At 44.7% G+C, this 25,670-nt stretch overlaps 1 protein-coding gene and 1 pseudogene across 5 annotated transcripts; one reads left to right on the forward strand and one right to left on the reverse strand.

Annotated features, from left to right (window-relative positions):
• The first annotated feature begins 1,390 nt into the window (after window positions 1-1,390).
• RIT1 (Ras like without CAAX 1) lies at window positions 1,391-15,030 on the forward strand. Of its 5 annotated transcripts, none has more exons than XM_009433965.4 (6): window positions 1,391-1,557; window positions 2,025-2,173; window positions 2,323-2,379; window positions 8,014-8,087; window positions 8,316-8,507; window positions 12,201-15,030. In XM_009433965.4, the coding sequence occupies exons 2-6, from the start codon at window positions 2,068-2,070 to the stop codon at window positions 12,429-12,431; spliced, it is 660 nt and encodes a 219-aa protein (XP_009432240.1). In that variant the 5' UTR covers window positions 1,391-1,557; window positions 2,025-2,067; the 3' UTR covers window positions 12,432-15,030. The 5 variants fall into 5 exon arrangements, with proteins under 5 accessions (XP_009432240.1, XP_009432256.1, XP_009432248.1 ...); XM_009433981.5 differs by having other exon boundaries at window positions 1,413-1,581; XM_009433973.5 differs by having other exon boundaries at window positions 1,427-1,594.
• Window positions 15,031-18,459: 3,429 nt separating this feature from the next.
• On the reverse strand, window positions 18,460-18,565 carry LOC112206937 (U4 spliceosomal RNA; annotated as a pseudogene).
• Between the last annotated feature and the right edge of the window lie 7,105 nt (window positions 18,566-25,670).

Raw genomic sequence — 25,670 nt, forward strand, 5'->3', positions numbered from 1 at the left:
TCATATTTTAGCCCTCCTTTATTTAACAGCGTATTAAAAGGACTTCATGAATGAAGCAGGTTTTAAAGGAAATATGTTATTCTTGGAAAGACATTTTATTTTTTTTTTAGATGGAGTCTCGCTCTGTCACCCAGGCTGGAGTGGAATGGTGCAATCCTGGCTCACCGCAACCTCCTGGGTTCAAGTGGTTCTCCAGCCTCAGCCTCCTGAGTAGCTGGGATTACAGGCACCTACCACCATGCCCAACTAATTTTTATATTTTTAGTAGAGACAGGGATTCACCATTTTGGCCAGGCTGGTCTTGAACTCCTGATCCTCAAGTGATCAGCCCACTTCAGCCTCCCAAAGTCCTGGGATTACAGGCGTGAGCCAGCATGCCTGGCCAGAAAGACTTTTAAATTTTGAGACGGAGTTTTGCTCTGTTGCCAGGCTGGGGTGCAGTGGCACCCTCTCAGCCAGGTAACTGCAACCTCCACCTCCCAGGTTCAAGTGATTCTCCTGCCTCAGCCTCCCGAGTAGCTGGGACTTATAGGCGCATGCCACCACACCCAGCTAATTCTTTTGTATTTTTAGTAGAGACGGTTTTACATGTTGGCCAGGATGGTCTCTTATTTCTTGACCTCATGACTCACCTGCCTCGGCCTCCCAGAGTGCTGGGATTACAGGCGTGAGCCACCGCGCCCGCCCGGCCCAGAAAGACATTTAAAAAGAACAGTGGTAGGCAGAGCTGCATGAGAACAATTTTCGTGTCAGTTTCTTCTAGCACCTGTGCTACGTAGAGGGGAATATGGTTATAGTGGCTGCGCTTCAGTTCTGTATTTAACTTAAGGCCGCTGTTAACTCAGAGCTCTCTTTCCTGCCAGAGTGTGGTACATTTATTTAAAACAAGTTTTTGTGTGTCTTATACGTGTTTAAAATACATACAGAACTCTGATTAGGGAGTGTTGTGAACATCTGGTTTCTGAGAATGAATCTAGGTTTCAATAGCTAAAGTCATTGTGGCAGCTCCTTTAGGAAAGTCATTTTTCTCCTATGAGTAGTCATCCCCGGTAGACTTGACTGAAATCCTGTGTTTTAGGAGGATTTGGGGGGTGCCCCTGTCCTCCCTTCCTCTCATTACATTGGGTCAAATTAGTTTTGGGTTGTTTTTTTTTTCCCACAAGCAGCAAACAACCCTCGGTAAGTTGTTAATTTAAGTGTCCCTGCATGTCTCTTATCACGTACTCCCTTCCCTTTTGTGTAAATAATTTACTTTCTACTCGTGATTAAATACCCTTGTCTGTGAGTGCATACACCCTACGTTGGGTAGGTGACCAGAGGACCTTCAGCGGTGGGTCCCGGAACTGGGTTTTAGGGACCTGGGAGGGGCGGGAAGAGGGCGGGGCAGGCTGTGGGCGTCACTGAGTGGCCCCGCCCCTCCTTCCGCGACTCGGGTGCCGGTGGCGCCATCTTACCCGGTTGCGGGAGGGGTCACAGGTCAGTGCCGGAGCCTCCGCGAGTGAAGGAAGACGAAGTGCGTGAGCCGACCTGCTGTGGTGTTCCAGTCCCCACTGACCAGTAGGAGCAGCAGGGCGTCGGCTTGTGAGGCAGAGGGGTGGGGAGTCTGGCGGCGGAGCAGCAGCTGGGGGTGGGGAGGGGGTTCGGAGGAGAATGGGGAGGGGGCGGAACCTCTGGGTACCGCAGACGCGAGAGAACCCCTGCGGCCTAAGGGGCCGCATCCCTTTCTTCCCAAAACTTTCTCCTTGTCCCTATTGTGCCGAGACCTAAATTTATTTGTATCTTTTTATTTTTCTCTTTGGAAAAAGTAAAACCTGTGATGTGTCATGTGACTGAACTGTCTAGGAGGGAGGGTGAAGATGTGGGGGTTTCTTAGGGCCACCCGAAAGGGTGCAGTGGTGAGCAAGAGGGACAGGCCAGAGTAAGAGGGACAGGCCAGAAGATGTATGGAAAGGTAAGGCACTGGCTTGAGGGCTGTCGCCGTGGTGTCTCCATCCTGGATTAAGCATTTCCTCCTCCTTTTCTAGGTGGCTTTTCCTCGGGGCAGCCCAGGAAGGCCCCAAGAGGACAATGGATTCTGGAACTCGCCCAGTTGGTAGCTGCTGTAGCAGCCCCGCTGGGCTCTCACGGGAGTACAAACTAGTGATGCTGGGTGCTGGTGGTGTAGGGAAGAGTGGTAGGTAATATTTTCCATTTGACAGGAAGCATGGATGAAAAGTACTTAAATGACCAGATGGGATACTTGCTATCTTGCAATGTTAATACTTAAAATTCTCTCTGTGGGTCGCCTTTGTGAGGATTTGACTTTTATTTCTTCTTTTGAAGCCATGACCATGCAGTTCATCAGCCACCGATTCCCAGAAGATCATGATCCCACCATTGGTAAGCCAGATCATCACTTATGTTTCCAAATATACCCCATAAAAATATCATAATGAATATCAGTAGTTTCTAACTATTTATATTTTGAGGCTTTTTTGGAGTCTAATTCAGATTTATTTAGAAACAAGGGTATCAGCAGTTGGTAAGCAACTGAATATTTCTTTTTTTTTCAGACTTTATGTCATAAGCCATCTTTAGTCTTTGTCTCTTACTGAACATTAATGGGACAACTCTCTTTGTTGTATTTTTTTATGGTTGTATACAGGCCACTTAACGAAGCCTTTTCTTGCTGTCACTTCTCTAAGGGTATGACTTGAGACTCGCTCTGTAACTGTGAGTCAGCTGGTTTGAACTTCCACAAAAGGAAGCAGAGAAACAAGTAGAGCCAGGCTGCTGAACTCTTACAACCCAGACATGCCAAGCCTGGACATCTTGCACTTGGAGCTCTTCGTTTACTTCCTTATACCTTAAGTTCATTACGTAGTAATGTCTTCTCCCATGTCTGTCTGTTTTTTTTTGTTTTTTTTTTTTTTTGAGATGGAGTCTCGCACTGTCTCCCAGGCTGGAGGGCAATGGCGCGATCTCCGGTCACTGTAACCTCCGCCTCCCGGGTTCAAGCAATTCTGCCTCAGCCTCCTGAGTAGCTGGGATTACAGGCGTCTGCCACCACACCAGGCTAATTTTTGTATTTTTAGTAGAGATGGGATTTCACTATGTTGGCCAGGCTGGTCTCAAACTCCTGACCTCAAGTAATCCATCCACCTCAGCCTCGCAAAGTACTGGGATTACAGGCGTGAGCCACCGTGCCTAGCCCTCCGATGTCTTTCATGGTCCTTAACTCTTGTTGCAGAACGCTAGTAGAGTAAAAAAGTCATTTTGTTTGCTTTGACTTTTTTATTTTTTAATTGCTAGTCTCTACAAAGACTAAGAACATTACTGTCATTCCTAAACCATAAGGAAGCAGGTTTGATTCTAAGGGTTTGTATCCTAATATGAAAGAAAAATGGATGTGGGAATGGGAGAGGGCACCGAAAGTCAGCTGTACTGTTATTTTCTTTTTTTGTTTTTTTTGGAGACGGTGTCTCACCCTGTTGCCCGGGCTGGAGTGCAGTGGCACAATCTCGGCTCACTACAAGCTCCACCTCCCAGGTTCATGCCATTCTCCTGCCTCAGCCTCCCGAGTATCTGGGACTACAGGCGCCCGCCACCACGCCCGGCTAATTTTTTTTTGTATTTTTAGTAGAGATGGGATTTCACCGTGTTAGCCAGGATGGTCTCAATCTCCTGACCTCGTGATCTGCCCACCTCGGACTCCCAAAGTGCTGGGATTACAGGCGTGACCACTGTGCCAGGCCTTATTATTTTCAGTATGTGACACTCTTTGCCATGATCCTAGTTCTCTAGGAAGGATTTCCATTGGGTCAGGCCTCTGCTGCTCTGTTTCCCGCAAAGCCAATAATGTTTTGTGGTGGCCCAGCTTTGGTATGGTCATTTCATACAGCACATGATTCCAGGGATGGGAAAAATAGAAAAAGTCTTGACTTTTTCATGTACTATATCAAATTTAGAACATTGTTCAGAGATTCAGGCCAGGCGCGGTGGCTCATGCCTATAATCCCAGCACTTTGAGAGGTCGAGGCGGGTGGAGCACCTGAGGTCAGGAGTTCGAGACCAGCCTGGCCAACATGGTGAAACCCCATCTCTACTAAAAATACCAAAACTAGCCGGGCGTGGTGCTGGGTGCCTGTAATCCCAGCTACTGCGGGGGCTGAGGCAGGAGAATTGCTTGAACCTGGGAGGCGGAGGTTGCAGTGAGCCGAGATAGTGCCATCACACTCCAGCCTGGGGGATAAGAGCAAGCTTTTGTCTCAAAAAAAAAAAAAAAAAAATTGTTCAGAGATTCAAATTATGGCGGGAGTTCTAGGAATAAAATGAATTTAGGGCTTACGCATATGTACTTGAGAACTCCAAAAGCATCTTTTCCTTTCTTTTTTTTTGAGACGGAGTCTGACTCTGTCATCCAGGCTGGAGTGCAGTGGCGCCGTCTTGGCTCACTGCAAGCTCCGCCTCCCGGGTTCACGCCATTCTCCTGCCTCAGCCTCCTGAGTAGCTGGGACTACAGGGGCCCGCCACCACGCCCGGCTAATTTTTTGTACCTTTAGTAGAGACAGGGTTTCACTGTGTTAGCCAGGATGGTCTCGATCTCCTGACCTCGTGATCTGTCTGCCTTGGCCTCCCAAAGTGCCGGGATTACAGGCGTGAGCCACTGTGCCCGGCCGCGTCTTTCCCTTTCTTTAAAGTAAAACTCAAGTACTCATCTCCTGTAAGAGTTATCTGTTTTTTTTTTTTTTTTTTTTTTTTTTTTGAGATGGAGTCTCACTGTCGCCCAGGCTAGAGTGCAGTGGCATGATCTCGGCTCACTGCAGGCTCCGCCCCCCGGGGTTCATGCCATTCTCCTGCCTCAGGCTCCAGCGTAGCTGGGACTACAGGCACCCGCCACCTCGCTTGGCTAATTTTTTGTATTTTTAGTAGAGACGGGGTTTCACCGTGTTAGCCAGGATGGTCTCCATCTCCTGACCTTGTGATCCGTCCGCCTCGGCCTCCCAAAGTGCTGGGATTACAGGCGTGAGCCACCGCGTCCGGCCAAGTTATCTGTTTTAATCAATTTTCCTCCAGTTAACTACTCTCCTGGCAATATTATCTGATTCAACAGCAAATACTCATGTCTTCTGAGTTTCTATTATGTGCCAAGCACTGCTTACCCTCAGGGTACAGTGGTGATCAAAAAGATGAGGTTTCTGTCCTTGAGTTTCTAATTTAGTGCATTTGATTTCAAGCTCTGGCTGTAAACTCAGAAAAACTTTACATTGTAACTGGTAGAGATATAAAAGCATACAAGGCCGGGTGCGGAGGCTTACGCCTGTAATCCTGAGCCTGCAATCCTGTAATCGAAGCACTTTAGGAGGCCAAGGCACCTGAGGTCAGGAGTTCAAGACCAGCCTGGCCAACATGGTAAAACCCCATCTCTACTGAAAATACAAAAATTAGCTGGGCGTGTTACTGCTGCATGCCTGTAATCCCAGCTACTCAGGAAGCTGAGGTGGGAGAATTCCTTGAACCCAGAAGGCAGAGGTTGCAGTGAGCTGAGATTGCACCACTGCACTCCGGCCTGAGTGACAGAGTGAGACTTTGCCTCAAAAAAAAAAAAAAAAAGCATATGAATGTGTGCATATGTATATATAAATTATATACACAAGCGCATGTGTATGTGTAGCTAAAATATTATGAAACTTTACCTCACTACATCTGGTGCACTCTGATATTTTCTTTTCTTTTCTTTTCTTTTTGAGACAGGGTCTCACTCTGTTGCCCATGCTGGAGTGCAGTGTTGTGATCTTGGCTCACTGCAGCCTGGACCTCCTGGGTTCAGGTGATCCTCCCGCCTCACCCTACCAAATACCTGGGACTGCAGGCGTAGGCCACTAAGCCCAGCTAATATTTTTGGATTTTTAGTAGAGATGAGGTCTCGCTCTATTGCCCAGGCTGGTCTCAAACTCCTGAGCGCAAGTGATCCTCCCACCTGGACCTCCCAAAGCACTGAGATGACAGGCGTGAGAGCCACTGTACCTCACCCACTCTGGTATTTTCTCTCTTTCTTTTTTTTTTTTTTTTGGAGACGGAGAATTTCACTCCTGTTGCCCAGGCTAGAGTCCAGTGGCACAATCTTGGCTCACTGCAACCTCCGCCTCCCAGTTCAAGCGATTCTCCTGCCTCAGCCTCCCAAGTAGCTGGGATTACAGGCGCCTGTGACCACATCCAGATAATTTTTGTATTTTTAGTAGAGATGGGGTTTCACCACATTAGCCAGGCTGGTCTTGAACTCCTGACCTCAGGTGATCCACCCGCCTCAGCCTCCCAAAGTGCTGGGATTACAGGCATGAACCACTGCGCCTGGCCTGGTATTTTCTATTTTTATTTAGGTTTCTGCTTGTTTATTTTAATGCTGGTCCCGGCCCATTAAGTAGATTTCACAACTCACTAATCCTAATGAATAATTGAGAAGCATTGATTTAATGAGCTCTTCATCTTTGAGGAAGAGACAGAAGCAGGAATTCAAGAAAAAATGTTAAAAGGAAATACATTGAGATGTAAGCAGCAGTTGTTAAGTGAATGAAATATTGCGTGGCTTTTTTTTTCTTTTTAGTTTTCTATATTTTCCAAGGTTACTATAGTAATATGCATAAAGAAATTTGCTTTCAGAAAAGAGAAATTACGAAACTGTGGATTATTTAGAAAATAATTAGACTGGGTGCAGTGGCTCACGCCTGTAATCCCAACACTTTGGGAGGCTGAGGCAGGTGGATCATTTGAGGTCAGGCATTCAAGACCAGCCTGGCCAACATGGTGAAACCCTGTCTATACTAAAAATACAAAAACTAGCCGGGCAATAGTGGCATGTGCCTGTAATCCCAGCTACTCAGGAGGCTGAGGCAGGAGAATCCCTTGAGCCTGGGAGGCAGAAGTTGTGGTGAGCCGAGATCATGCCACTGCACTCCAGTCTGGGTGATAGAGTGAGACCCTGTCTCAAAAAAAAAAAAAAATAGTGAATTATATATTTTTTTCCTTTTTTGTAGTATTGAGGAGGAAGTATAACACATGGTTAATAATGCTTTTCAGTTCAGCAGTCTTGGATTTTAATCCTCATTCTGTCACTAATTAACTGTAATTTAGAGAAGACATTAATATTTTCAAGTTGAATTTTCTTTAGCTGTAAAATGGAGGTAATAATGCCTACTTCATTGGATTATTGTGATTATTGAAGAATTAATATATATAAGTTACTTAGTATAATGTCTGGTAGATAATAACAATTTAATAAATGGTAAAGTTACTTTTCAGGCCTAATTTTTTTTTTCCCCTAAGAGATGAGGTCTCGGCTGAGTGCAGTGGCCCACACCTGTAATACCAGCACTTTGGGAGGCCAAGGCAGGAGGATTGTTTCAACCCAGGAGTTCGAGACTAGCCTGGACAACATTGCAAAACCCTATGTCTACCAAAAATACAAAAAAATTAGCCAGACATGGTGGTAGCACGCCTGTAGTTCCAGCTACTTGGGAGGCCGAGGTGGGAGAATCACTGGAGCCTGGGAAGTCAAGGCTACAGTGAACCGAAATTGCACCACTGCACTCCAGCCTGGGTGACAGTGAGACCCTGTCTCAAGAAAAAAAAAAAAAAAAAGATGAGCTGTTGCTGTGTTGTCCAGGCTGGTCTTGAACTCCTGGGCTCAAACAATACTCCTGTCTCAGTCTCCCAAGTAGCTGGGATTATAGGCAGTTACCACTGTGCCCAGATAGCCTAATTTTTTTAAGAAAGACATCTTCTCAGAATCCTTTTTTAGCTTAGAATTGTAGGTGAAATCTTCAGCTGTGAATAAACTACATCATCACCTATGTGGAAAAAAAAACTTCAGTTGAAGACTCAGTTTATGTATTTCAGTGGATTTAGCATGCTTCCTGAGAAAATGTGGGCATTTAATGAATTTGGATACAATGTACTACTCTGTAAGATGAGTTTTAAATAGGCATTTCTTCCGGCATTTATGACTTTATAGTACACCTTTCTTCCCTCCTGTAGAAGATGCTTATAAGATCAGGATCCGTATTGATGATGAGCCTGCCAATCTGGACATTTTGGATACAGCTGGACAGGTATTAAATCCCAGAATGTTATGAGTAAAGGCTTTTTTACTCTAGCAAAGGGGAGGGGAAGGCCTACACAGAGAAGATCAATAGTTTATCTCTCTTAATTTTTCATGCACTCTGACTCAGGATAGCAGGTAATCGACATGCGTTTTCTTTAATCTGAAAGAAATAGCTAATTGTGTGTGTAGTTGGGCTAGATTGCGTCAATACATAATGACCCTTGTTTCCCTCTAGGCAGAGTTTACAGCCATGCGGGACCAGTATATGAGGGCAGGAGAAGGGTTTATCATCTGTTACTCTATCACGGATCGTCGAAGTTTCCATGAAGTTCGTGAGTTTAAACAGCTTATTTATCGAGTCCGACGTACTGACGATACACCTGTGGTTCTTGTGGGAAACAAGTCAGACCTCAAACAGCTAAGACAGGTGAGGATAGAGAAGAAAATACTGTCTATAATCTTATACAATTAGTCATTTTTGTTTCTTGGCTTACAGATTCTTGGCTTGGCTTACAGATTTTTTTGCCTTAAAATAGAAAATCAGGCTGGGTGAGGTGGCTCACACCAGCACTTTGCGGGGCCAAGGTGGGCAGGTTGCTTAAGGTCAGGAGTTTGAGACCAGCCTGAGCAACATGGCAAAACCCCATCTCTACAAAAAATACAAAAAAACATAGCTGGGCATAGTGGTGCATGCACATGTGGTCCCAGCTAGTTGGGAGGCTGAGGTGGGAGGATCCCTTGACCTGGGGAGGTGGAGGTTGCAGTGAGGTTGGGGCTATAGCTTACTGCAGCCTCTACCTCCCCAGCTCAAGCAATCATCCCAGTTCAGCTTTGAGGGTAGCTGGGACCACAGGCATGTGCCACCACTCCCAGCTAATTGTTTTTACTTTTTGTGGAGACAGGATCTCACTATGTTGCCCAGGCTGATCTTGAACACCTGGACTCAAGTGATCCTCCTGCCTTGGCCTCCCAAAGTGTTGGGATTACAAGTGTGAGCCACAGCACCTGGCTGGAAGTAGTTTGATAGTAGTCAAATTCATAATGCTTCTCTGTTAATCTCCATTGGAAAAAATTTTTAGGGATTTATATATAACATGTTCATTGCAAGACTATTTATGGTAGCAGAAAATGAGAAACAGTCTAGCTGTCCAAAAGTAGAAATTATGGCATATCCATAATTAGATGTATCAATTATGGGCTCCTAATAGTTTTCAATATTTTAGTGTAAGCATATATCTCTTTCCCTTCCTTTGTGTTTCTTTTTCTTTTTTTTTTTTTGAGACGGAGTCTCACTCTGTTGCCTTGGCTGGAGTGCAGTGGCACAATCTCGGCCCACTGCAACCTCCTCCTCCTGGGTTCAAGCGAGTCTCCTGCCTTAGCCTCCTGAGTAGCTGGGATTACAGGCGCATGCCACCACGCCCGGCTAATTTTTTTTTTGAGACGGAGTCTTGCTCTGTCGCCCAGGCTGGAGTGCAGTGGCACGATCTCTGCTCACTGCAAGCTCCGCCTCCCAGGTTCATGCCATTCTCCTGCCTCAGCCTGCCGAGTAGCTGGGACTACAGGTGTCCGCCACCATGCCCGGCTAATTTTTTGTATTTTTAGTGAGATGGGGTTTCACCGTGTTAGCCAGGATGGTCTCGATCTCCTGACCTCGTGATCCGCCTGCCTCGGCCTCCCAAAGTGCTGGGATTACAGGCATGAGCCACCGCGCCCGGCCTAATTTTTGTATTTTTAAGTAGAGACGGGGTTTCACCATGTTGGTCAGGCTGGTCTCAAACTCCTGACCTCATGATCTTCCCACCTCGGCCTCCCAAAGTGCTGGGATTACAGGCGTGAGCCACCGCGCCCAGCTTTCTTTTTTTTTTAATTTTTATTTTAATTTTGTTGTTTTGAGACAGAGTCTCACTCTGTTGCCCAGGCTGGAGTGCAGTGGCGCAATCTAGGCTCACTGCAACCTCTCTGACTCCTGAGTTCAAGCGATTCTCCTGCCTCAGCCTCCTGAGTAGCTAGGATTACATGTGCCTGCCACCACATCCAGCTAATTTTTGTGTTTTAGTAGAGACGGGGTTTCACCATGTTGGCCGGGCTGGTCTTGAAGTCCTGACATCAGGTGATCCACCTACCTTGGCCTCCCAAAGTGCTGGGATTATAGATGTGAGCCACCACACCCAGCGTTTTTTTGTTTTGTGTTGTTTTTTAGACAGAGTTTCACTCTTATCACCCAGGCTGGAGTGCAGTGGCATGATGTTGGCTCACTGCAACCTCTGCCTCCTGGGTTCAAGCAATTCTCCTGCCTCAGCCTCCCAAGTAGCTGGGATTACAGGCGCCTGCCACCATGCCCAGCTAATTTTTCTTTTCTTTTTTTTTTTTTTTTGATATAAAAGCATTTTTAAACTTTATTATTAATACTCAGGACATTAGGAATTTCCAGATTTTTTTCAGTAGCATTTGTAGAACCGCTTTTGGTAACAAATACAGTAGTTAGGAATATGCATCCAATTCAGAATGCATAATAATGTTACTCCTGAATCCTTTCCCGCTAAAAACAGGGCTGGCACTGTGATGAGATACAGAACGAGAATCTACAAAAAACACTGTAACATGTTTGTTTTTTCCCAGAGGCTACATCCTCTTTTGCTGGAATACTTTATAAATACATATTAAAAAGTAAGGCAACAACTCCAAACAGTCCAAGCTGTTTGCTCAACTCTTTTCCCAATTAGATTTGCAATCCCGGCGATCAGTTTCATGGTTGTATTGTTTAGTGTTTCTTTCTTATTTTAGTAGAGATGGGGTTTCACCGTGTTGGCCATGCTGGTCTTGAACTCCTGACCTCAGGTGATCTGCCTGCCTGCTTCAGCTTCCCAAAGTGCTGGGATTACAGGCGTGAGCCACCGCACCCAACTTTTTTTTTTCTTGAGACAGGGTCTTGCTCTGTCACTGAGGCTGGAGTGCAGTGGCGCAAACATGGCTTACTGCAGCCTTGACCTCCTGGGCTCAAGTGATCCTCTTACCTTAGCCTCTTGAGTAGCTGGGACCACAGGTGTATACCACCACATCCAACTAATTTTTTTTTTTTTTTTGAGACGGAGTCTGGCTCTGTCACCCAGGCTGGAGTGTGACACCTGGAGTGCGGTGCCGCGATCTCGGCTCACTGTAACCTCTGCCTCCCAGGTTTAAGCGATTCTCCTGCCTCAGCCTCACGAGTAACTGGGATTACAGGTGCCCAACACCATGCCCAGCTAGTTTTTTTTTAGTGGAGACAGGGTTTTGCCATGTTGACCAGGTTGGTCTCGAACCCCAGACCTCAAGTGATCCACCTGCCTCAGCCTCCCAAAGTGTTGGGATTACAGGCGTGAGCCCCCGTTCCCGGCCCCAGCTAAATTTTTAAAAATTTTGTAAAAGTAGGGTCTCACCATATTGCCCAGGTTGGTCTCAAGTTCCTGGGCTCAAGCAATCCTCCCACCTTAGCCTCCCAAAGTTCTGGAATTACAGGTGTGAGCCACCAAGCCCAGCCTATTTATCTTTCTTAAAATAAAAAGTATGGGGAAAATTAAGATTGTGTATTTGATATCTAAAACTATTCCCTGTTCCAAAAAGTATCTTAAAAATAGACTAGAGACCGGGCACGGTGGCCCACGCCTGTAATCCCAGTACTTTGGGAGGCCGAGGTGGGCAGATCACCTGAGGTCAGGAGTTCACAACCAGCCTGACCAACATGGAGAAACCCCGTCTCTACTAAAAATACAAAATTAGCCAGGTGTGGTGGCGCATGCCTGTAATCTCAGCTACTCAGGAGGCTGAGGCAGGAGAATCACTTGAACCCGGGAGGCCGAGGTTGTGAGCCACAATCATGCCATTGCACTCCAATCTGGGCAACAAGAACGAAACTCTGTCTCAAAAAAAAAAAGTAGACTAGAAATAGAATCATATCATTTGAAGGCAGAATAAGAAACCTTAGAAGTAATCTAGCCTCCTAAAATTACAAAAATTAGTGCTGTATGCTTGAACACCTCCAGAGTTGAGAAGCTTTCTTTGTGTTAAGGTGGTGGTGCATTCAGGTTTTTGGACAATTTAATTGTTTTTCACCGTTATCTTTTCTCACATTTTGCCTTTAAAGGTCACCAAGGAAGAAGGATTGGCCTTGGCCCGAGAATTCAGCTGTCCCTTTTTTGAGACATCTGCTGCATACCGCTACTATATTGATGATGTTTTCCATGCCCTTGTACGGGAGATACGTAGGAAAGAAAAGGAGGCAGTACTGGCCATGGAGAAAAAATCTAAGCCCAAAAACAGTGTATGGAAGAGGCTAAAATCACCATTCCGGAAGAAGAAAGATTCAGTAACTTGAAGAGAAGATGTGAAGTGTTTATCTGTGAACTGCAGTGCTGTATCAAAGCAGTCCAGTAACCTGCAGTACTGAGTATGGTGCTTGCTCTTTCACTTAACTGATAAGAGGGACATGCCTACTAGGAGTTTTTAATGATGTGGTATTTAAAGTATTGTCTCTTAGTTAAGTATGACTTATTAACCCAGTGGAGCACTGTCTGCTTTTAAATTGTCACATTAGAATTTGTTCTACCAATGTTTTGGGTTCTGTTGCGCTATTAATTAATGTAAATTTGTTTATACCCAGGAGAATATGTATACCATGTGTGTTTGACTAAGTTCACAAGGGAAGTTTTTGGCTCTGCACTCCACATTATCCTTCAATTTCAATATCCTGGGACTATCCCAGAGAAAGACCTCAGTCTCTTCTATTCACACTATGCTTCCTAGAGACAGAACAAAAATCATGTAGGGAAATTGGGGCTAATGAGATCAGTGCCAAATTTCAGCAGATACCTGTGAGGCTGACACCTGTTGCAGACTATGGAGTGGTGAGATTTGGGAAAGTTGGGCTATGTGTTTGCAGGGACTTAAAAAGGTAGGTTCAGAACAGTATTCTCAGTACAAGCTTCGCTTTTCTAAGAAGTACACATTTGGCCCAAATTCACCGGGATAAGTGAGAACAGCCAGAAGCATATAAAATGTGATGAAGGTTTCTCCTGGGAACCTTATTTTGCTCTTCATTTCAGGGTTTTCTTTTTTGTTTTACCTTCAAAGGTAGACATTTTGGGAATCATAACTGTATTACTAAACGTGTTTAATCAAAATTCATAGTTGGATCAGCCATTGCCTTGTACAGGTTTATTTTTTCCCCACAGATGCACACACCAACACATTTATATTAATTGCTTCCTCCCACTTTGTGCTCTGTAAAAGAGCTACAGCTGGCAAGATGTTTTTTCGGCCCTTCATCACTGATTGCATTTTCCATACAGAAGAGACGTCAGGGGTGTGGGTAAAATTGTGTGTGTGCCTCCTTGACATGGACAATCACTAGACTCAGTGCTCTGAGAAAATCTGCTATTTCTGTTTAATGGGTCAGTCTTAAAGCTTTAAAATTCACATAGGTGGAGTTTCCCATCTGAAGATTTCTTTACAAGGACTTTGCTAAGTTCATCTCAGGGTTATCTGAGCCTTGACCAAGTTTATCCTAAGGGAATACCACTTTGCTCCCTGTGCATAGTTTAGGAACTGTAGTCCTAGGAGGAAACAGCTTTAAATATTGGTAGTGAGTTGTCTAAGATCAGGACTGTTTTGATATCTGACCTTGTTATATGCGGAGAGTAAATGCAAAAATGCTAAGAGTAATGCATCATGTATTGAATATTAAGTGTCACTGAAGCAATGTTTGTGTCGACTAGAAACGTAAGATGACTTGTGTAGCACCTCTTTATAAGCACACAGCTCATCTTAATATTTTCCATTTTTATTAGAGGAAGTAGGACAGAGTTGTGTTTTTCTTTATAAACAAATGATAAACTAGCTTTTTAAAAAAGTGACTGTTAGAACTTTTTTAGCTCTGAGTAGTGGTCCCTTTTTAAACTCCTGGAAACATTTTTGTTACCAAATAAATCATGTTTTATGGTACTCAGCCATCCAAAAGTGAAAGACCTAGCATTTGATTCTGTGCAGGACACAAATCTCACAGGAACTATAGCACTTTGGAAAAGCATCAAAGTAGAAAAGAAATACAGTGCAATTCTATTATGAGAATGTTTTACATTTAAACTGGTTTAGCACCTTTTAAGTTTAAAGCCCATAGCTTCTTATTACTAGTGACCTAGGGAATTGTTATTAACATTAAGAGATATATATATATATATATATATATATATATATATATATTTTTTTTTTTTTTTTTTTTTTTTTTTTTTTTAAATAGAGATGAGGTTTCACTATGTTGCCCAGGCTGATCTCGAACTCCTAGGCTCAAGCAATCCTCCCAATATGCTGGGATTACAGGCATGAGCCACCACCTGGCCCAAGCAAGAAATTGACACTATATAATTATTTAAGGTAGTCAGGCAGTAGAAACATTGCCAGAAGGATAGAAAGGAATTTGGATTATATATAAGGAAAATAACAAATCGGTGTTTTTAAGACTATCACTGTCATATATTAGATCCTTGTATTAGTCCATCCATTAATATTAGTTCTATTCGTGGTGCTAGGTAGTTTGACAGGTATGATATGCATAAGTCATAGCTCTATTCTTAGTGTCATAAAGTGTAGCTAATTTATAAGCTCTGAGTAATCAGCTTTATCTAATTTGAGGGCATTAAAATTACTGCCTAGAACTTTGAGAAGAGAAAAATTCAGGGATAAGTTGAAAGGCACTGGAACTGTTCATGTCCATACCAGACCGGTAAATTATAAGATCCAGATGTTAGTGTCTAGAATTAGCTGTTTAGAATTCAGAGGGGACATATGTTTTAACTTTGTCATATATTAGCAAGAATTGGTCTACTGTGATGTTTGGGGAGGAGGAGGCGGGGAAAATTTTTTTAATGCACTTGTATGTGAAGACAGTTTGTATGACATAATACAAAACTTTTAAACAACTTGGGCTTTCCTTTGCTTCCCTATCAGTGGGTAGAGTTTTTGGAATCATTGCAAAAGAGTTGTTTTCAGAAAAACATAACCATGAGATGTGATATTCTGGAAAATATGAATTCAAAAAATTTGAGTGCCCACCATGAACAAGACACCCATGTCAAATGCTAGGGAGCATGCCATGGAATGCCCCTTCATTTGAAGAGATTACCTCTTGGGAGGAGACAGGAAAAACACATATGGAAAATGACAGCACATTTGCTACCTGATCAAGGGTTACTTAAAGTTGTTATAAGTAAATAAACTAAATGAAAAGTGAAAGAATGATTTTTTTTTTTTTTTTTTTTGAGACAGAATCTCGCTCTGTCGCCCAGGCTGGAGTACAGTGGCACGATTTCGGCTCACGGCAAGCTCCGCCTCCTGGGTTCATGCCATTCTCCTGCCTCAGCCTCCCAAGTAGCTGGGACTACAGGCGCCCGCCACCACACCTGGCTAATTTTTTGTATTTTTTAGTAGAGATGGGGTTTCACCATGTTAGCCAGGATGGTGTTGATCTCCTGACCTTGTGATCCGCCCGCCTCAGCCTCCCAAAGTGCTGGGATTACAGGCGTGAGCCACCGCACCCAGCCAAGAATGATAACTTTTTACCTGAAGGTCATTTAATCTCCATTACTGTAAATGGCCACCAGTGTTGGTAGAGAGGACCTAATTTGAACGTTAAACAAATGGATTTTTTTGTTTTGAGACAGAGTCTTACACTATCACTCAGGCTGGAGTGCAGTGGTGTGATCTGGGCTCACTGCAGCCCCTGCCCCCCAGGTTCAAGTGATTCTCCCATCTCAGCCTCCTGAGTAGCTGGGATTACAGGTGCGCACTACCACGACCAGGTAATTTTTGTATTTTTATTAGAGATGGTTTTGCCATGTTGGCCAGGCTGGTCTCAAACTCCTGACCTCAAGTGATCCACCCACCTCGGCCTCCCAAAGTGCTGGGATTATAGGTGTGAGTCACTGTATCTCGCCTGTCTTTGGTTTAAAAAAGACAGTCTCCATCTGCTAGGCTGGAGTGCGGTGGTGTGATCATGGCTCACTGTAACCTTGAACTCCTGGGTTTAAGTGAAAGATGCTCCTGCCTCAGCCTCTTCAGTAGCTGGGACTACGGGCACATGCCACCATGCCGTGCCAAATTTTTACATATTTTGTAGAGGCAGGTCTCAAACTCCTGGCCTCAAGCAATCCTCCTGCCTCAGCCTTCCAAAGTGCTGGGATTACAGGCTTGAGCCACCTCACCTGGCCCAGGAGTGGATTTTTATGTCCTCATTATTATTTAAGTTTTTTTTTTTTTTGAAACAGTCTCACTCTGTCGCCCAGGCTGGAGTGCAGGGACACCATCTCAGCTCAGTGCAGCCTCCACCTCCCGGGTTCAAGTGATCTTTGTGCCTCAGCCTCCCAAGTAGCTGGGATTACAAGCATGTGCTACCACGCCTGGCTAATTTTTTGTATATTTAGTACAGACAGGGTTTCACCATGTTGGCCAGGCTGGTCTCAAACTCCTGGCCTCAAGTGATCTGCTCGCCTTGGCCTCCAAAGTGCTGGGATTGCAGGTGTGAGCACTGCACCCTGCCTATTTAACATTTTTGAATGGTCAGTAACTGTCAGTGTCCACTAGAAACAGGTACTGGAGGAGTGGCATTCCATTTTTCTTTCCGTCTCTCTCTTTTTTTTTCTTCACTTGATTTAAAAAATCATTCCCCTGGTCGGGCACAGTGGCTCATGCCTGTAATCCCAGCACTTTGAGAGGCCAAGACAGGTGGATCACGAGGTCAGGAGTTCAAGACCAGCCTGGCCAAGATGGTGAAACCCTGTCTGTACTAAAGATACAAAAATTAGCCGGGCGTGGTGGTGGGCGCCTGTAATCCCAGCTACTCGGGAGGCTGAGGCAGAGAATTGGAATTGCTTGAACCCGGGAGGCAGAGGTTGTGGTGAGCTGAGATTGCGCCATTGCACTCCAGCCTGGGCAACACAGCAAGACTCCATCTCAAAAAAAAAAAAATTGTTCCCCTCTGATTAAATTACTCATACTTAATGGCATTCCATTTTCTAATGTAACCTCTGTTAGAATAAGTAATGGAATTTCAGGTGAAGTATTTATAAGCCTCTTCCATGTATTAAGCACTGTTTTAAAGAGCTGTGAAGGATTCAGAGGAATATAGAATACGGGCTGGCATAGTGGCTCATGCCTGTAATCCTAGCACTTTGGGAGGTGGAGGTAGGCAGTTTGCCTGAGCTTAGGAATTCGAGACCAGGCTGAGAAACATGGTGAGACCCCATCTCTACTGAAATACAAAAAAAAAAAAAAAAATTAGCTGGGCGTGGTGGCCCACACCTGTAATCCCAGCTACTCTGGAGGCTGAGGCACAAGAATCACTTGAACCCAGGGGGCGGAGGTTACAGTGAGCCAGGATCGTGTCACTGCACTCCAGCCTGGGCAACAGTGAGACTCTGTATTTAAAAAAAAAAAAAAAAGTATATATATATATTTTTTGTACATGTATATTGTATATATATATATACACCAAAAATATATATATATTATCCCTGCTCTGGAGCTTAGATAAAATTTATATATGTAGCCAGGTGCGGTGGCTCACACCTGTAATCCCAGCACTTTGGGAGGCCGAGGTAGGTGGATCACGAGGTCAGGAGATCGAGACCATCCTGACTAACATGGTGAAACCCATCTCTACTAAAAATACAAAAAAATTAGCCAGGCGCGGTGGCAGGCGCCTGTACTATCCCAGCTACTCGGGAGGCTGAGGCAGGAGAATGGCGTGAACCTGGGAGGCAGAGCTTGCTGTGAGCTGAGATCATGCCACTGCACTCCAGCCTGGGCAACAGAGCAAGACTCTGTCTCAAAAAAATAAATAAAATAAAATTTGTATATATAAAACAGCTAGAGGTCAGTCTTAAAGTAATAAGTCATATGCTTCAAACTGGAAATGTTATAGGAATTCAAAAAGGAAGGAATTAGTAAATTTAGTAGACTCCTAATAAGTCATTGGTAGTGTTATGCCTTTTCCAAACTCGTACAGAAATTTGAAATCTTGCCAGGCATGGTGGCTCATGCCTGTAATCCCATCACTTTGGGAGGCTGAGGCAGATGGATCACTTATGGTCAGGAGTTCAAGACCAGCCTGGCCAACATGGCGAAACCCTGTCTCTACTAAAAATACAAAATTAGCTGGGTGTGGTGGCATGCACCTGTAATCCCAGTTACTTGGGAGGCTGAGGCAGGAGAATCACTTGAACCCGGGAGGCAGAGGTTGCGGTGAGCCAAGATCGTGCCACTGCCCTCCAGCCTGGGCGACAGCAAGACTCCATCTCAAAAAAAAAAAAAAAATTTTTTTTTTTCAATCAACTTTTGTTTTTTAAGTTCAGTCTCCATAGAGATTGTCAAAAATTGCCAATGCCAGGGTATTGGGAAAAGTTTTCAATTAGCAATAATCATGCCTCATTGGCTATAATCCTGTCACTGTACAAAGCTGTCCAATCAACTTTTAAACATATGCCAGGCACAGGGCTCATGCCTGTAATCCCAGCAATTTGGAAGGCCGAGGTGGACAGATCACAAGGTCAGGGATTCAAGACCAGCCTGACCAACAAGGTGAAACCCCATCTCTACCAAAAAGTACAACAAAAATGAGCCAGGCATGGTGGTACGCGCCTGTAATCCCAGTTACTCGGGAGGCTGAGGCAGGAGAATCACTTGAACCCGGGAGGTGGAGGTTGCAGCGAGCCAAGATTGCGCCACAGCACTCCAGCTTGTACGACAGAGCGAGACTCCATCTCAAAAACAAACAAACAAAAAACCATGAGTTGGCCTTGAGACAAAATTACTGAAATGTTTTAGCTTTACCTAATAATGTTTGCTTAAAAAAAAAACTCATGATGAGCAGCTTTTGGTTCAGTGCATACATTCCACAGCACACGTGATCATATCATGAAGTCACTCAGTTTTTTGAACAAAAACTGCTGCAGTGGGGACATGTGTCATTTCCTGCCCTTCCTGGAGCTAGTTATTGCCAGAGTTTATTGCAGTTTGCTCTGAGCCAGAAGAAAAACTTTAGCTCCAAAACATCTCCCACAAAATGCTTTCCCTAGTTTCCTGGCAGAGGAGTGTGCAGGTGAGGGGGCAGAGGCAGAGAAATGTATGGCTTTTATGAGGATGGGTCCAAGTGCTCAATACACTGCAATCCAACATAAAATCTCTGCTGCCCAGGAAGGCATGTACATCAATCTAGTCAGCCAGAGAATTAAATTGTGCATTCCCACCCAAAACATTCTGGACACTCTTATTTTCATGTCCTTAGACTCCCGAAGAGAAATACATGGGTCTAGTTGCAACTAACACACACCTACCACCATCATCAAAAAAGACAAAACCAAAACCGATCATTATACCAAACTTCTTTTGAAACTCCAACTCAGAATAAGTAGGAAGAAGAGACAGCCTTTTCATGTTTGCTTTAAGTCTGCTTCCCAGACAATATTTTGTTCCCTGCCTGCCTGCCTTTCTTGGGTACCCGCTGCACACCAAGCAATGTGTTGGCATTGGGAATTCAACAGTGAATTTAAAAAAAAGCTCACAGTTCTTAGAGTCTCAGTTCTTTTCAGTGGGCACCTCTAATTCTAACGTGCAAAATCTGACACAGATTTGGATTGAATGGTGGGAGAATGAGAAGGAGTAAGGGACACATAGCAATTTCAACTGCTTGGTAAACGATAACTAAATGTTAACTTGGAAAAAAGCCTGAGAAGAAGCTGATTTGATGTGAGTGAATGTAAATCATGAAAATATCCAGTTTCATCCGGGTGTGGTGGCTCATGCCTGTAAACTCAGCACTTTGGAATGCTGAAGTGGTACGGTCACTTGAAGCCAGAAGTTCAAGACTAGCATAGGCAACATAGCAAGACCCCCATCTCTACAAAAATTTAAAAACTAGCTGGGTGTGCTGGTGTGTGCCTGTAGTCCCAGCTACTTGAGAGGCTGAGGTGGAAGGATTGCTTGAGCCCAGAAGGTGGATGCTGCAATGAGCTATGATTGTGCCGCTGCACACCTGCCTGGGTGACAGTGTGAGACCCTGTCTCAATAGATAGATGATTGATTGATAAATAGATAGATAGATAGATAGATAGACAGACAGACAGACAGACAGATAGCTACATAGGCTGGGCGTGGTGGCTCACGCCTGTAATCCCAGCACTTTGGGAGGCCGAGGCAAGAGGATTGCTTGAGCACAGGAGTTCCAACCAGCCTGTCTCCACAGAAAATTTTTTTAAGTTAGCCAGGTGTGGTAGCACGTGTGTCGTGGTGGTGCATGCCTGTGATGCCAGCTACTCAGCTACTTGGGAGGGTGAGGTGTGAGGATTAACCAAGCCCAGGAGGCGAAGGCTGCAGTGAGCCATGTCACTGCACTCCGGACTGGGCAACAGAGCAAGACCCTGTCTCAAAATGTAAATAAGAAGAAAGAAAATGAGTTTTTCTCCTTATGGCCCTGTCAGAGGCTTTCAATTAGATTGAGATTTAATGTACTGTCTGGGCATGGTGGCTCATGCCTGTAATCCCAACACTTTGGGAGGCTGAGGTGGGCGGATCACCTGAGGTCAGGAGTTCGAGACTAGCCTGGCCAACACGGTGGAACCCCGCCTCTACTAAAAATACAAAAATTAGCCGGGTGTGGTGGCACATGCCTGTAATCCCAGCTACTCGGGAGGCTGAGACAGGAGAATTGCTTGAACCTGGAAGGCAGCAGTTGCAGTGAGCTGAGATCAGGCCATTGCAATCCAGCCTGGGTGGCAGAGCAGGACTCTGTCTCAAAAAAAAAAGTAGTATTTGAGGTGAACTACCAGCTCCCCAGGCTTAGACACAAGACTTGCTCATGAATTCCCATACTTTTATTCAAAATTTTCTGTTAGCGCATCTAATCCTGGGCCTGTTGAGCCTTAGGACTTCCTTTAGGACTTTGTTTTCCTGAAGGCCAAACAGAGTTTTGAGCATTTCTTAGAGGTGTCCAGAAGGTGGTATTGACCCTAGTATAGACAGTGTTAGGCAATTGGGATGTTCACCAGTTTACCGTCTCGTAAAAGTTATACTAGTTAAGAATCGATATTTTCTCAGCTTTCTGAAAAATGATGCCCTATGTGTAAACTTACATTGCTCTTGAAGTATTCAAAGAAAAGCCCAGGCTGTTTGCCTTTTCAGACCACAAGGTATGGGGGATGGATGAGAGCAGTACTGGAGGCCCTTACTAGGTGGGCACTAGTCCTTTTTTTTTTTTTTGAGACGGAGTCTCACTCTGTCGCCCAGGCTGGAATGCAATGCTGTGATCTTGGCTCACTGCAACCTCCGCCTCCTGGGTTCAAGCGATTCTCCTGCCTCAGCCTCCTGAGTAGTTGGGATTACAGGGTGTGCCACCACGCCCGGCTAATTTTTGTATTTTTAGTAGAGACGGGGTTTCACCATGTTGGTCAGGCTGGTCTCGAACTCCTGACCTCATGATCCACCTGCCTCGGCCTTCCAAAGTGCTGGGATTACAGGCATGAGCCACCGTGCCCAGCTGATAGTGGGCAACTCTTTTCTGGGAGTTTGTTATAAGGAGATCACATGAAAAAGCACCTTGGAGTGAGAGGTCTATAGAAAACAAAGTACAGTGGCTGGGGGCAGTGGCTCACGCTTGTAATCCCAGCACTTTGGGAGGCCGAGGTGGGTGGATCACGAGGTCAGGAGTTCGAGACCAGCCTGACTCTGGTGAAACCCCTTCTCTACCAAAAATACAAAATTAGCTGGGCGTGGTGGTACAATGCCTGTATTCCCAGCTACTCGGGAGGCTGAGGCAGGAGAATTGCTTAAACCTGGGAGTGAGCTGAGATCACGCCATTGCACACCCGCCTGGGCAGCAAGAGCAAAACTCCATCTCAAAAACAAAAACAAAAACAAAAAAACAAACAAACATACAAGGCACAGTAGCTCCCGGTTATCCACAAGGGATACATTCATAGATCCCCAGAGGATGCCTGAAATCATGGATAGTATCGAACCCTATGTATACTTTTTCCTATACACATGTATCTATAATAACGTTAAATTTATAAATTAGATTCAGTAAGAGATTATCAACAATCTAATAAAATAGAACAATTATAAAAATACACTGTAATAAAAGTTATATGACTGTGGTCTCTCTCAAAATAGAGTATTTTATTGTGTTGTACTGTGGGTAAGTGAAACTGCAGAAAACAAAACCCAGGATTAGGGTAGGGTGGACTACTGCAGTGCTCTTGGTTGGCTGCCCGCCCAGCATCTATTCCTCCTTCCAGAAAAACTGACATTTCATTCAAGAATTCACCTTTTTCCCGTGCCCAGCTCCAGGACAGTCCTAAGTGATCTAAAGAAAATTCCATCCTCCTTGTCAATGTTTGGTTCAGAAATGACCATGTTACATTTTGGATCAGGAAAAACAGACGAGAGGATTGCTAGAGGCTTTTCAGAATTTATTCTGGGAATAAGGCTCTCTTATTTTTCTGGGAAAGGTCCTGAGCCATCTCCTCTTTCCACCTGGAGGTGAATGAGGAAGCAAGAAACCTTGGGAGTGGTTCATCAGATGAAAGCCACAGGATGAAGCTGACATTGAATGTCAGGGGGGACCCACGGAAAGAATCTGAGTCCTTGACAGTATTAGTGACCTTTTGCAGAAGTCAACTTGGAAGGCTACCCCACCTTTGGACTTCCAGTTAGTTTAGCTGATGCATTTTCTTAATGTTTAAGCCAACTTGAAATGGGTTTCCTGTTAATTGTAGCCAAAAGTATGCTGAGTGCCAAGATAATCTTACCATCATTGTGATATGATGATGTTGTTATTTTTAAGACAGTCATCTAGAAAAAAGTAATATACAAAATGATATACATACCATGATTGCAATCATAAGTTAAAACAAATTGGAAGATGTGCCAAAATTAGCAGTGCTTGCCTCTGAGTGGATTTCCCTCTATTTCTATGACTTGAACTTTATTTTACATATTTTCTACATTGATTCTGAGTGATGTATCAAGAAAAATATGCACAGGAGATAAGCTCAGAAGACAAAATGGGCCCAGGCATGGTGGCTCATGCCTGTAATCCCAGTATTTTGGGAGGCTGAGGCAGGAGGATAGCTTGAGGCCAGGAGTTCGAGACCATGGTCAATAGAGCAACACCCTGTCTCTATTTATAAAAATAAGTAAATAAATATAAAAAATAAAAAAATAAAGAGACAAAGTAATTATTAAGATTTTGGAATCTTGACTATTTGTTTCTTTTCTCTATTTTCCAATTTTCTTTTTCTTTTTTCTTGAGACAAGGTCTTACTCTGTCACCCAGGCTGGAGTGCAGTGGCACTATGATGGCTTACAGAAGGCTTGAACTCTTGGGCTCAAGGGATGTCCCACCTCAGCCTCCCAAGTAGCCAGAACTTCAGGTACACGCCACCATGCCTAGCTAAGTTTTTGACTTTTTGTAGAGACAAGGTCTCCCTGTTGCCCAGGCTGGTCTTGAACTCCTGGGCTCAAGCAATCCTCCTGCCCCAGCCTCCCAAGGTGCTGGGATGACAGCTGTGAGCTACTGCGTCTGGTTCCAGTTTTCTTTTTTTTTTTTTTAAATGGAGTCTCGCTCTGTTGCCCAGGCTGGAGTGCGGTGGCACAATCTCAGTTCACTGCAACCTCCACCTCCCGGGTTCAAGTGATTCTCCTGCCTCAGCCTCCCAAGTAGCTGGAACTACAGGTGCGTGCCACCATGCCTGGCTAATTTTTTTGTATTTTTAGTAGAGACAGTGTTTCACCATGTTAGCCATGATAGTCTCGATCTCCTGACCTTGTGATCCGCCTGCCTCGGACTCCCGAAGTGCTGGGATTACAGGCGTGAGCCACTGCGCCCTGCTCCAGTTTTCTTATAATGTGCTTATATTAGTTTATAATTTGAAAATATTTTGTAGTTCCTTCACTGAAACTTTTAAAGAGCAGGAATTGATTCTCCTTCCATTCTCTCTTCCTCTCACAGGGAGGATAAATTACACAGAACAGAAAATATGAAAAGTGAATCACTCCAGACTTTAAGGCATGTAGAGAAATCCACAAAGAGCAGTTGCAAGGGTCATATTACCCCCAGTATATTACCCTAGAGTGTTGCATTTTCCTGTGTTTCTTTTCTTTCTTTCTTTCTTTCTTTCTTTTGAGATGGAGTTTTGATCTTGTTGCCCAGGCTGGAGTGCAATGGCGCAATCTCGGCTCACCGCAACCTTTGCCTCCCAGGTACAAGCGATTCTCCTGCCTCAGCCTCCCAAGTAGCTGGGATTACAGGCATGCGCCACCACGCCCAGCTAATTTTGTATTTCTAGTAGAGACAGGGTTTCTCCATGTTGGTCAGGCTGGTCTCGAACTCCCAACCTCAGGTGATCTGCCCGCCTCGGCCTCCCAAAGTCCTGGGATTACAGGAATGAGCCGCCGCACCCGGCCTGTGTTTCTTTTCTTTTAGAGCATTTCCTAATTTGTAATCATATATTTATTAGTGTAATTATTTGATTAATATTGTCCTCTGCTACACTCTACAAGAACAGCACTCTTGTTCACCAATGTATTGTATCTGTAGTGCCTGGCACATAGTAGACACTCAATAAATAAATATTTGTTGACTAATAAATGAATGAGAGGCCATTATCCTAAGCACAGGAACAGAAAACCAAGTACTGCATGTTCTTACTAGTAAGAGGGAGCTAAACATTGAGTACTTATGGACACAGAAACGGCAACAATAGAGACTGGGGACTACCAGAAGGGGGAGGGTTTAAAAACTATCGGCCTATACTTTGGGAGGCCAAGGTGGGTGGATCACCTGAGGTCAGAAGTTCAAGACCAGCCTGGCCAACATGGAGAAACCTCGTCTCTACTAAAAATACAAAAATTAGCCGGGCGTAGTGGTGCAGGCTTGTAATCCCAGCTACTTGGGAGGCTGAGGCAGGGAGAATTGCTTGAACCTGGAGGCAGAGGTTGCGGTGAGCCGAGATTGTGCCATTGCGCTCCAGCCTGGGAAACAATTGTGAAACTCCATCTCAAAAAAAAAAAAAAAAATTAGCGGGGTGTGGTGATGCATGCCTGCAATCCCAGCTACTCAGGAGGCTGAGGCACAAGAATCACTTGAACCCAGGAGGCGGAGGTTGCTGTGAGCCAAGATCATGCCACTGCACTCCAGCCTGGGCAACAGAGCAAAACTCTGTCTCCTGGAAAAAAAAAAAAAAAAAAAGACCAGCCTTCCCAAGATAGTGAGGGCCACATCTCTACAAAACAAAATTTAAAAATTAGCCAGGTGGCCGGGCACAGTGGCTCAAGCCTGTAATCTCAGCACTTTGGGAGGCCGAGGCAGGTGTGTCACCTGAGGTCAGGAGTTCAAGACCATCCTGGCCAATATGGTGAGACCCTCATCTCTACTAAAAATACAAAAATTAGCCGGGCAAGGTGGTGCGTGCCTGTAATCCAAGCTACTCAGGAGGTTGAGGCACAAGAATTGCTTGAACCTGGGAGGCAGAGTTTATAGTGAGCCGAGATCGTGCCACTGCACTCC

The sequence above is a fragment of the Pan troglodytes genome, chromosome 1 (genome assembly GCF_028858775.2).
Source record: "Pan troglodytes isolate AG18354 chromosome 1, NHGRI_mPanTro3-v2.0_pri, whole genome shotgun sequence".
NCBI lineage: Eukaryota > Metazoa > Chordata > Mammalia > Primates > Hominidae > Pan > Pan troglodytes.

Coding starts and splice junctions, on each gene's coding strand:
- RIT1 (XM_513868.9), top strand. Junction 8,088..8,315: donor TTTTGGATACAGCTGGACAG/GTATTAAATCCC, acceptor GTTTCCCTCTAG/GCAGAGTTTACAGCCATGCG. Junction 8,508..12,200: donor ACCTCAAACAGCTAAGACAG/GTGAGGATAGAG, acceptor TTGCCTTTAAAG/GTCACCAAGGAAGAAGGATT.